Source organism: Crocodylus siamensis, chromosome 9 (genome assembly GCF_052110815.1).
Source record: "Crocodylus siamensis isolate JL-2025a chromosome 9, ASM5211081v1, whole genome shotgun sequence".
In the NCBI taxonomy this organism is placed as follows: Eukaryota; Metazoa; Chordata; order Crocodylia; family Crocodylidae; genus Crocodylus; species Crocodylus siamensis.
This window is the reverse complement of record NC_143403.1, coordinates 35,483,515-35,495,621: the sequence shown is the minus strand read 5'-3', so window position 1 is coordinate 35,495,621 and position 12,107 is coordinate 35,483,515. Positions and strand designations below refer to the sequence as shown.

Below are 12,107 nucleotides of genomic sequence, written 5' to 3'. Positions count from 1 at the left end.
AGAAATCGTAATGCTCTGTGTTCTTTTGTTTTCCAGGGCTTAGAAACACAGGCTATAGTGCCTTGGGTTCTCCTGCTTCCCAGGGCTCTGCAAAAGCAAACAATCCACATGACTACACCTTTAACCTGGTCCCAGCAACACAAACTTCAAAGCCTCAGGTTAATCTGCAGCACAGAGCTCATTTGCAAATATAAAACAATACAAAATAAAAACTTCCAGCATGGGCTAATTCTCAGCCTGTAGTTTTCCTTTGAAGAGCCCTTCCTCTCTATGTGAACCTTCCCCACTCTCCTCTGCACTTCCTCTTCCTGTCCCCTTTTATTTCCAGGTGAGCCAGTCAACTTCCCCTCACTTACTGATTGACTTAATCAGCTGCAGCCCCTTAGTTAGGGCTGTGCGAAGCTTCGGTCCTTCATTTGATTTAGTGGAGATTTGACCCAATTCTGTGGCTGAATCTCTGAATCTGAATCGAATCAGGAGACCCTTTAATCTCTCTGAATCGAATCGGCACCCTTAGCAGGTGGTTCATGAATGCTGTGATGGTGCAGCGGTTGAAGCATCCCACAGGAGCATGGGGTGGGGGTGGGGCCCCAGCATGCTCGGCAGCAGACCTGGAAGTGGATCAGAAGCACTTCCAGTCCACTTCCAGGTCTGTCAGGGTCCCCAGTAGTCCCCCTGGCTTGGCAACTGATGCCTCCTGGGTCTGGGGAGGGCACCCAGGGTCCCCCCATGGTCGATTGCTGAGCCAGGGGGCGGGGGGGGGGCGGGAAGTGTGTTCCCCGGTGGACCCGTAAGTGGACCAGTACTTCCAGGCTACTTCCAGGTTCACCACTGAGCATGCAGGGAGGCCCTTTGCACTCCTGTGGGATGCTCCATCCACCCCACCATTGCAGCATTCATGAACCACACGTGGTACCTCGAGGTATGTAGAAAAAACAGTTAAAGCTGCATCTATGGCCAGATCACTGATTCTCCAAATCAGCATCAAATCATCAGATTCGGATTTGGCTGAATCGAATCGGGAACAGTGAGCCTAATCAAGAAATTGAATCACTGCCCCCGATTCAGGCTGAATCCGAATCTGAATCGAATACAGCCCATTTTGCACACCCCTACCCTTAAGCGGGTGGTCTGTTACCAGCTGGCTAATTGCTCCAGGCTGCCAGCCTGTAGCCTGTTACAGGCTGACTGCATATTAACTGAAGTTTCACCCTCTTAAAGTATAATTCTACTCAGTATAGTGGAAAATGGCATTGTGAGCCCTCACAATTATTGTCAATGATATGCTCAGTTCACATCAAAAACATCCTGGGATCTGGCACTCAAGCCAGGTATTTTTTTCCTTCCATATCATCACCAGTAATAAGGACTCTGTAAGTTGTCATATACCTGTTCTCAGTGACACCTGTTCAGCCAAGCTGCATTCAAGGGTATTGCTCAGGTGCAAACAACCAGCACTTAGCATTTCTACAGGAGATGCATATGGAAGAAAATAATTCAGTTTATTCTCTAAACTTTATTGCCTTTGTGTCAACAAGCAAGAAGCAGCAACAGCTTATTTTCATTAATAAAATCAACATTGTGACTGATGCACACAGATGGCAAAATCAGGTGTTGGCAAAATCAGCTGACAACAGCTTTCACTGTTAGTTTTTTAGAGCAAATCATCTCTACAGGAAGGAAACAGTAGGCTAAATCTGTAGGCAAAACTGTCCCTAACTGGAGGGTGGTAGTGAAACCAAGTGAAGCTCTATTGCCTATGGTGGTAGTGGTTTTAGAAAGAATACAGTGACAATACTAAACTTTGTTATTTTTCTTAGCTATTTGTGCAGAGCTCAGTAGGGATTCATTTTATTTAGACTAAATGAGCATTCTACTGGAATATATTTTGTTTAAACTAGCAAGTATTCATTCAAAGACTGATGATAAAATGGGTAAACTATGAGAATCCATGTGCCTTCCTACTGCCGAGGGAATACAAGGCAAAACAAAATTTAAATGGAAATAAAATGGCAGCCTGTTGGTGTATGAAGCAGCAGGGAGCCACCCCCTCCTGACTCCTGGACGAGCCACCTGTGGCTCTGTCCTGTTCCCCACCCCGGCCCCAGACCCAGCACCTGCCTCACTCCCTCCCTCACTGTGGGGGCCTTGATCTGCCCTGCCCTGTTCCCCTCTCTCCTTAGACTTACCGGCACACAGCTGGAGGATCGGCTCTCCACTGTTGCCTGGGGCTATATTCCTACCCATGTTCATATGTATGTATATGTGGCACCCCTGCATCCTGCTTCCCCCAACCCTTACAGGCTGGAACTCTGCCAGCCTGCAAGGGGAAACCTGCCATTTCCTGCTTTTCCCCCGCAGTGAACAGAAAACCTGGCTCTCTGCACGACATTGGAAATCCAGAACAAATGTTGTCCTGGAGTCATGCAGTCCAGGACTGGGACTTAATGTTCCCATTTTGGGACTGTCCCACCCAATCTGAGATGGGTGGTTACCCTACTCTTTTCCCAAGGTGGGGCAAGGCCCTTGGGCCTATGCAGATTTCCTCTTTCTGATGGGTGACCATCTCTTGGGGATTAGGAAAAATGGCCAACAAGCCGACACAAAACAGATATGCATACTATTATTTTAGATCTATATGACAGATGGCAGTAGTATTACTACAAAAAATTGACCCCAGAGTTGATGGCTGGGATTCTGTGGACACTAAAAGGCTTTAATGTCTACATATAATTGATTTTTAAAGTCAGGTTTTCATTTTCTTTTAAGCTTTTGAAAAACTCAGCCAATTATAATGGGATCCACAGGTGGTGGAAGAAGTTATCTATCATTTAGTGATGATGGAGTGGGTTAGGGACAGTAAAGAATCTCAGTCTCAGGCTTGATTTATTTATATGGTAATGAACAGTAATATCAGTTTAAATTCAGGAGTGATGTGTTGTGATGTGATAGAAGATTTATGCAAGTAGGTGATCTCTTTAACAGAATTAATTATTCTGATGAGGAAGATACAGGATATCATTACCAAAAGAGTCTGTTTAGGAGTATCTGATTGTCTACAAATTATAAACTGATTTTTAGAATTCTATTCTGCTAGTTTTAACATCTGATTCTTTAGCAATAGGAAAGGAATGAAGTTTGGAGCCTAGTACAGAATCTGGTGACCACAGCAACCACTTCTGGTGTTGTGTATTAGCCACAAAGAAAACATTTCCCAAGCTTTTGGTCTGGCTTTTGGTTTTTCATAGTCAGGCTAATGTAACTACTTTTAAATGACAATCTCAACTGCTCATCAGTCCTGTGTCTGACAGCCTAACTTCCCAAATGCATATATATCTGTCTTTTTGTATGCCATGTGTAGCTGGTGAAAAGCAATGATGGCAGCTATTATTTTACTCTTGAAATGTGCATACATCTAACTCATTCAGGTGAATGGTAGTTCCACATAAACATCAGAGAGCCAATACATCCTGCTTTCTTTTATTTTTACACAGCTGTGGTATTTCAAGCATAGTACTATAGCAGGAAGTTGCAAGACTCATTAAACACATTCCCCAAGAAACAGAACACTTCCAGTGTAACTCCTGAAAATGAATTTCTTCTGCAGTTAAAAGTAAGTTCTCCTGATAGCTTGACTCTAACTGAGATATTCATGGTGTTGGTATAACTTTCTGTACCTAGATGCTGCTGCTGATTATTGTCTTTCCTGAAGCTTATTTTCAAAACCACCATTTCTTATTGCCCTACCCTTTGGCTCCAAGGTCCTTTTCATATCCCAAGACAATTCACAAAGATCAACTAGAGAGAAAAGAAAACATTTTTACCTAATCAGAGCAATGAGGTGTTATTGCAGCAATAAGCTGTAGTAATTCCGCTCTGGGAAATGGAAGACTTAATTCCATAAGTAGGGAGAAGAAAGGAATCTCCGTAGCATTTCAGAGTCAAAGAAAGACATATGATTATCAAAAGCACACAAATCTTGTATGATAATAGAATGGAAGGCAATCATTGAACAACAGAAGGCTATTTGACAGGGCAGTGATAAGGTGTCTGGGCCTCCATCACTTGATAAGCACTCACCGTGGTTTCGTCTTCATGGAGCACCTGGTCATAACCACTCAGCGCCACACAGAAAATGATTGCTGTGACGTCCTCAAAGCAGTGAATCCATTTCTTACGTTCTGATCTCTGACCTCCCACATCGAACAGCCTGTGCATGAAACAGGGACGGCTCTTCATTTATTCTTCATTAATAAAGAGGAAATGTTAGTGATACCTTTGCATTTCTCAGTATTCATCCCCAGACAATTCCAAGTATAGGGCAACAGAGCCTGCAATAGCTCACATCACTGCTTCCTCTGAGGTGTGGAACCCCTCCCTCTGCAAGGGAGAATCCTAAGGACACCTGCTAGCAGGGAAGCTCATGACAGCATAGCTTGTTTGTGGGTAGATTGCTCTGGGGACTTTGGTGACTTCACAGGTAAGGTGCCTTCATGAGAACAGCCCTTGATTCTGTAGTAAATAATGAAACGTGCTTGAAACATCTTTCCCCCTGCATTTGAGAGAAGAATTACTGGCGTACCCCTCGAGTGTCAATTGGAAGCGTTTCCATTCACCTACATAGCATTATCCCATTTAGGTGAGAATTCAGTCCGATATTTTTACATTTATGAAGCTAGACTGGCCCAGTGGTATATTTAGTTTTCATATTGTATCTCCAGCACTGATGGTTCTGAGGAAGATAAAAAAAACCCCTCTGTTATGTGCACATGTAGAATAACTTGTCCATAGGGAAATCTTACCTAATGTAAGTCAAGCTGTGCCTTCCATAGCAGAATGGTGAACCATTTTAAAACACTTTATGCCAATAGTTGTAGCCCTGCAGAAATCTGGTTCTCGCTCAGGTGGAGCACAGCAGCTAGTTAAATAAATCATGCATGGTATATTATGCAGGTTTGGGACAGAAGAAATTTGAGCCAAGATACCAAAGCTGTCAACATTCATTGTCTGAAAAGATAACATTGCATTTACACCAGACTAACCTGAAGTGGAGGTTTTTGAATGTGAAATGAGTTTCTACAATGCCGGTTGTTTTGACTCTGGTCCGAAGGATATCTTGCTCTGTTGGCTGGTAGTCCGCAGCTCCGATTCTATCTAAGCTGTCTAGGTAGCTATGAAATGAAAAACAAAACAAAACCATAAGAATAAGAAGCTCAAGAAACTTTGTTAGTTTATGATAATCCAAGAATTGAGAATGCAGGAAAAAAGAGAGCTGAAAGGGACCTCAAAAGGTCATCTAGTCCAATCCCCTGTTCAATCAGTGTCCACTACATATTAATCAATGTTGGCTTTATTTTTCCAAGCTGTTCATATTCTTGTCAAGAAAAAAATCTCCATTGAAAACCTTTAAATCAAACCATATTGGCCCAGATAACTAGACCCAACGCTGAACTAGAGTCAGGACCTTAAACAATCATGTCCTGAGTGATGTGATTCCAGACTGTGAATTATGTAATTAGTATTATTCACTGCAGTAGTGCCCAAGGGCTGCAAAGGGGTACCAGGGCCCATTGGGTTCATACTGTATGTATGTGGAACAAAAAACTGCTCCATGTCCTGAATATTCTTACAATACTGTAGATCCCTGTTTGATCAAAACATTGGGGTTTTTTTAATTAAGCATCAGGCAGTGTAGTGTTCTGAGATGTGGCTGTAGAATACTGTTGTTTTCTTTGTAATGTTCATTTCCAAATTTTTTCTCCCAAAATATCAGCTTCTTGAGAGTGTCTTCTGTATCTACAGAGCACCCGGCATATTTTGGGTTCTTTTATAATGTAAATGGTTATCAAATAGTGATAGATAAATTGGGAGGAGGAAAGAAAAACACATACAGCAGGTAGAGAAGTATGACATGTCTACACTGTCATGAAGGTTGTGTTGTGTTGTATAGATACACTTCAGGCAGCTTGAGATTAATTAGTTGGCTACTAGGAGCAATGTATTGATGCTTAACATTGAATTCATCATGGGCTGCAAAATATGTATGTGAATCAGGGTTAACACGTGTGTCTGGAACAGGAGCAATTTGAGCCAGAGTAGAGGAGTTTATGCCAGGTAACTCAGTCCTGAGCTCTGGGTGGTGGTGTCAGGTGATGTTGGGCTGGCTGAGGCATGAGGGTGCTGAAAGTGCAGAACTGTATGGCTAGGCAGTAGACAGGAGTCTGGTTCCCTGCTGGCTGGGCTGACCAGGCACAATTTATGCCTATGACCAGTGTCTACATGTGCATTTAATCACAGTAAGTTACCCCAGCATAAAATAGTACTGCCCCCGGCAGTACTATTTTTACTGCATCATAAATTAGTTTACTGTTACCTAATACCATTGCATGTATAGATAGGGATGCCTTATCCACAACTAATTAGCCAGTAAAATGCATGTGTAGATGTGGCCAATAAGAACTTGCTTCTGATTGGGGCTTGACAGTGGTCTGATCCAGCAATATGCTTCAGCGGGCACTTAACACAATCCCACTGAAATTGGTGAGGCTATGTACATGGTTAAGGCGGGCCACAAGCTTAAGTACTTTGCAAAATAAGGCCACTGCGCACAGCATGCTACAAGACTGTCTCCAATACTCTAATGTAGTTATAAAGGACTCCGTGCATTAATACTGAAAAACAAGGTCTGAAAGCAGGAGCATTGGTTTGTATGATGAAGTGTAAGTCACTGGCTTTATGAATTGGACTTATTTATTTGCATAGGAACCAACTCAAAGCCTGCAAACTATGCCCGGTTAGACAGTTTAGGTAAAAGATTGCCATTAAACTGTTCACAATTTTCCACTTGGCTTAATCATCATTATTAGAGTGGTAGCTGGTAGCAATACTAGAGGTACTGCTCTGATCTAGCTTGGGTAACAATCCAAAAATTATGGTAGTGGAAACTGCAAACTTATGGTAAAGGAATCCTGGCCCCACTGAAGTTAATGGCTAAACTTTCCTTGACTTCATGTGGGATGGGATTGCAGTTTATTTCTAAAAACTGGGTACTGCTCACATCCCAAGGTAGCAGGGACCACGCAAGTGCCAAAATAGACAGACTGATAAACAGATAAATTGATAAAGGCTGGGATTTTCAAAGAGTTTAAGGGAATTACGAACCCAATACCCATTGACATTTGATGGTATTTGGGTATCTAATTCTTTTAAGCTTCTTTGAAAACCTTAGTCAAGGTAGATTCACCCATCTATCTTGTATAGATCATGCTGAAATTTTGTTTGTATGGAGGTTTTGTGATGTAAAAAAATAGAAGAACAGGATGAAACCTACTAAGTTGATTTTCATTTATGCCCTAAGTGAACCCAGGTGTCTTTTGAACTGAAAGAACCTCAAACTCTTTACTAAGCGACTTTCATCATTTGATTCCCTACTCATATGCTATATTCCACTTAATTTTAAAAAAAGTCCCAATGTCTCTGTGAAAGTGAAAAACAAACCCACTGTTCAGCCTACTCACATTATCTTATATTTTTATTCCTCATCATTTTCATTATTCATTTTCAGTGAAAAAATCATGGAATTATATCACCCAGGGAAACATGCAAGGTGTAAGTAGGCGTTATTTTTACTATGTCCTTTGTCAAGTATTTAAAAACATCATGATTTTGTGACAGATGCTTCCTTAATAGACTTATGATGGGCTATGGATATATGAATGGGGCCACATTAGCTCATCGCAGTAATAAGATTCCTCTCTGTGATGGCTGCAGACATAATCACTCATTTATTCACAACTTGTTGTCAGTTTCCATTATTTAAGAGATGGCTCTCTAAAGATGTGACTCTCTCTAACTTCATGTTTCCATAAACAGGCAGCTTTGCAGTTTTTACATGTGTTTGCTTATACCTGCTGACCCATGTTCTCATGAAAAAAGCTCAAAGTGTTCAAAGAGCTCAAACTGTACTTTGGTTCTGGGGTATATGTTGGGACTCATGCATCCGTTCATCTTGCCCAGGAGTGTTTACTCGTGAGTAGTTTACTCATGAGTAAACTGCTCCCAGATCAAATGCACGTGTAGACACACCCACTGCGTTGTAAGAAATGTTATATGCACACCCACTATAAATGTATGATAGGACCATAGTTACTACATGCTAGAAGGAAGCAGAAACTTCCTTTCTGATAGAACTTTAGGTTTTTAAAGTTTCTCAGCAGAGAAGCCCTGCTAGGAACAGGGACTCAAGTTCTACATTATTGAGGATGGAGAGAAATCACTTCAAAGTACAATCAGCGTACCATTAAAAACTATAAATCAGAAGCCAAACCACTCCTGTAGATAGCTAGTTATCACAGCCAACAGTCTTGATGACCCATAATCCCAACAGAGGTCAGCATCAGTTTAACTAGCAGAAATAACACCACTTTGGAGTACATGCAGTAACCCCATACTCTCCTCATTCTACATCATTTCCATTGCACAGTGCTGGAAAATATTTTACTTATTGGGACTCTAGGTTTTTAAAACTGAAATGCAAGCACATGTGATGAGGCATGTAAGAACTTATCTACTGATGAAGAAAGGATAATTTTAGGTACACGATCAAGTCTCTAGCACTTACATTATTATGTTGAATAGCTCTATTGCTGTATGCATCTTTTATTTCAAAGCTTTGTTCTGAAGCAAATTTCAGGTTACCAAGAAATACTGTATAGGCCATATCCTGTGAGAACAGACCAATGGTAAACTGTCTCAATAGCCAATACTGCATGCCTCACAGGACTCATCCCCTTCCTGATACACTAAATTGGGTACAACACTGCCCCAAGGGGGAATCTTCTTCCTGACTGTCACTGATTGTTTCAAATGCCCAATCAACAAAAATGCAGCAGAGGCTGTTGCTCAGTAGAATAGTTTGGGTCTGTTGACAAGGGAGAACAAGGTTTTCAGCGTGGCACAAAGGAATTTATACTCTTAGATATTGACATGAATAAAAACAAAGTCGTGAAACCCCTGATTCAGCATCAAAGGTGATCTTTTGTTATCTTGCAAGTTTTTTGGATTAGGATTTATACTCCCTCTTTAACCAAAATGCTGTAGGTCCTGAGCCTGGTACCCTGCTTTGCTGCCTTTTACTGTGTGTGAATGAACATAAAAAATAAAAAACTCAATGTTTGTTAACAGATCCCTCATGATTATCTCAGTTATTTCTTGTTGCGCAGAAAGCTTATCTGCGGTTATGTCAAATACTTTTGCATGATACCTGTTAGCAAATGCTAGCTTTTTAAGGGAAATCATGTGTGTGTGTATTGTTTTAGGTTTTATTTGAATGTACATTTCTTGCTTTTTACCACAGTGGGCAAATAGCCTGATGTGCAACTAATAACAGTGGTTGTTTATTATTTGTAAGATAAAGACTCAAACACCAAGCACTTGACTAAAAGAGTATTAGTGTCTCCTCCACAAAAGTATACTTTAGTAATATCTCACAAAAAAAAGAGGAAAAAGTGGGCAGTGCTTCCAGAAGAGATCAAATGGATCTCAGTATAGCTACCAGGGACAGTCACACCTCTATTATGGGATACCTAAGCATAGGGCTGTCCAACTGGCAGCCTGTGGGTCACGTCCAGCCCATGAGGAGTTTATATACAGCCTCTGCACCACTGCTCCCATTGCTCCAGTTGTTATAGGGGAGAGATGGGGCTCATGCTGCTCATGTGGCATCAGTATGGGGGTGGTGAGGGAAATAGCCTGAGTTGTGGTCTTGTGCGGCTATGGCAGTGCTCAAGCAGGGGCTTGTGCGGCTATGGCAGTGCTCAAGTGACAGAAGTGGGGAGCAAAAGGCAAGGAGGAGTCACTTGTGCAGTGGTGGCAGTGGGTGGGTGGGGTGGGGGCTCATGAGACAGCAGCATGGGAGACCTCACGCAGTGGAGTTTCTGGGGAACCTGTACAGCCCCTACAGAATGCAGCCCACATGCTGTGTATCCTAGGGCTTGTGACCTGGCAGGCATGTAGCACTCAGCTGCTCTGGAGATGGATAGCTCTGCCTTAGCTTATTTTATGTGCACATAGTACATCTCCTATATCTGCTGCACTCTTTCTTAGGTGTCCTCCTGAAACACAAGAACCCCACACACCATCACAATAAATGACACCCTGCTACAACTTGTCGCCTTCAAACAATCAGCCAACACAAATCCATAGAATAACATGTTTTAATTAATCATCACTTATGAAACGCTGGGCATGGATACATATAAGCTTATCTGCTCCTTCATAAATCAATTCCTGAGCATGAGAAATGCAGCTTCTAATCTACGTAGTCTCATCTTAAACAATTTGAGGGCAAGTTGAGCATTGTTCATTGGACACCAAACAATGAATTGTCATAATGGACAGAAAAAAAAGACAATGGCTAAAAATAGCAAATCAGCAGTATCAGCTAGGCTCTCTGAACCCAGTTCAGAGAATGGAGGTCTTGAGAAGATGCTTCTGGAAACAAGGAATTAATCTGCTGCTTTAAACCACCCTCCCCATTCCCCCACAATCTCCCCTCTAGTGTAATTATACTGATTTTTAAGACAGTATCTCCCTGTGGCACCCACCTTTCATCATCCTGCTGCTGTAGCTAAATCCCTGGTTTCTGCATCTGATGAGATCATATATTGCTGTAACTAAAGTGTAGTGATTGTCACCCTTCCTTCCCTCTCAGTCTCAAAAACAAACAGTTGCATAAGTGCAGGCACCATGATACCCTATCGTGATGGGCTACTTACAGGGCCAGCCCACAAGTTTTTGGGACCCCTGCAAGATATAGTTTTGGGGCCCCCCAATCCATCGACAAATCAAAATTGGGGTTAGTTGCAGTATAAACTCACTGAAATAAAATAGTTGGGGCCAGGCTGCACACACGTGGGCTGTGCTGCAGATGGTGTGGGGTGGAGGCAGCATATGATGGGTGTGGCAGAAGGCCACCTTTGTTTCTCCTCAAAAACTCTGCTCTGTGACAGTTTTGATTAGGATGAGCCCAGCAGCGGATACACACCTTACTTCTTTGGGTAACCTGAGCTGGATACATTCCTGAGGGAAGGAGGAAACCTGCTCCCTCTGCCTATGTGACTGGTATCACCTACCTGGGTGAGGGCCTTGCTCCCTGGTGGGCTAGCGTCTGCCTGGCAACTAGTGATGTATTTCAAATTGGTTGGCTGACAGCCAAAAGGTGCTGGCCTCCATTGGACCAGGTAAATGAGGTCACAAGGGCTATATAAGTTAAGGACTGCCCAGGAGGAGGGGGCAGCAGCCATGAGGGAGATTCAGAGACAGAGAAGAGCTGGACCATCTGAAACTTGCTCTCTCTCTCAAAACTCATAATCAAGGAATTGCCTGCCTCCAGAGGGAATCTTCACCTGCCTCTGGATGATACTTGTGAGTAAGCTACCTGAGATCTAACTACATACATAGCTTGCATGATCAAAGGCTGCTCAGCCCAGGAGTTTGCTCTCTGGAATTTCTCTGACATTGCTCTAGCCTCTACCCTATTCCAACCCTACCCTCTATAACAAATGAAGTTCTCCTTTGTACCTAGTATGGGAGACTTATTGGGAGTGGGTCTAGGTTATGCCTTGGGGTCCCCTTGGTTCAGCTTACTAAAGGAGGCCACTACTTGAGCTTCTGACTGAGGAAAATATCCCAACTTCTTGAAGTGAATCAAGTACCCTTGAGGACTAGTAGGCCTGCGTTTCCCAGGGTGTGCAGAGCCAGAATCAGTCCAGACCCTGGGTGGTGGCAGTGGAACCCCCAGGCTAGTGGGTGTGTTCCAGGAAGGGGGTTGGCCAGACGTGAGGCACCCCCAGGGAGGCACTCGGAGTCTGGAAGGTGGTTGGGCACAGTGACGTGGGTGGCTCAATGCAGGAGCACCCCCTACTGGCCCGCCACACTGGGAACGCCTGGGTTCCCTCCCTGATGCTGGGGCCTCCTCCCCCACTTGGCCGGCAAGGGGCTCCCTGCCTGCATCAAGCCCTTTAAAGATGGTGCAGGCAGCTGGGGAGGGTGGGTGGGGCAAGTGGGTCATGGCCCCTTGGCTGCGGGGCCCCCTGTGGCTGCAGGTT

The 12,107-nt window shown here is 43.3% G+C and overlaps 1 protein-coding gene across 2 annotated transcripts in view; it reads right to left on the bottom strand.

The window, feature by feature from the left end:
- The window catches only part of GNAO1 (G protein subunit alpha o1), a 408,671-nt gene that overhangs the window by 79,342 nt on the left and 317,222 nt on the right, over positions 1-12,107 (bottom strand). For both annotated transcript variants that reach the window (XM_090063850.1, XM_090063851.1), the window contains exons 5-6: positions 5,043-5,171; positions 4,081-4,210 (exon numbers count right to left, since the gene is read on the bottom strand). In XM_090063850.1, the coding sequence (XP_089919976.1) occupies positions 4,081-4,210; positions 5,043-5,171 (259 nt within the window). The remainder of the gene's footprint in view (positions 1-4,080; positions 4,211-5,042; positions 5,172-12,107) is intronic.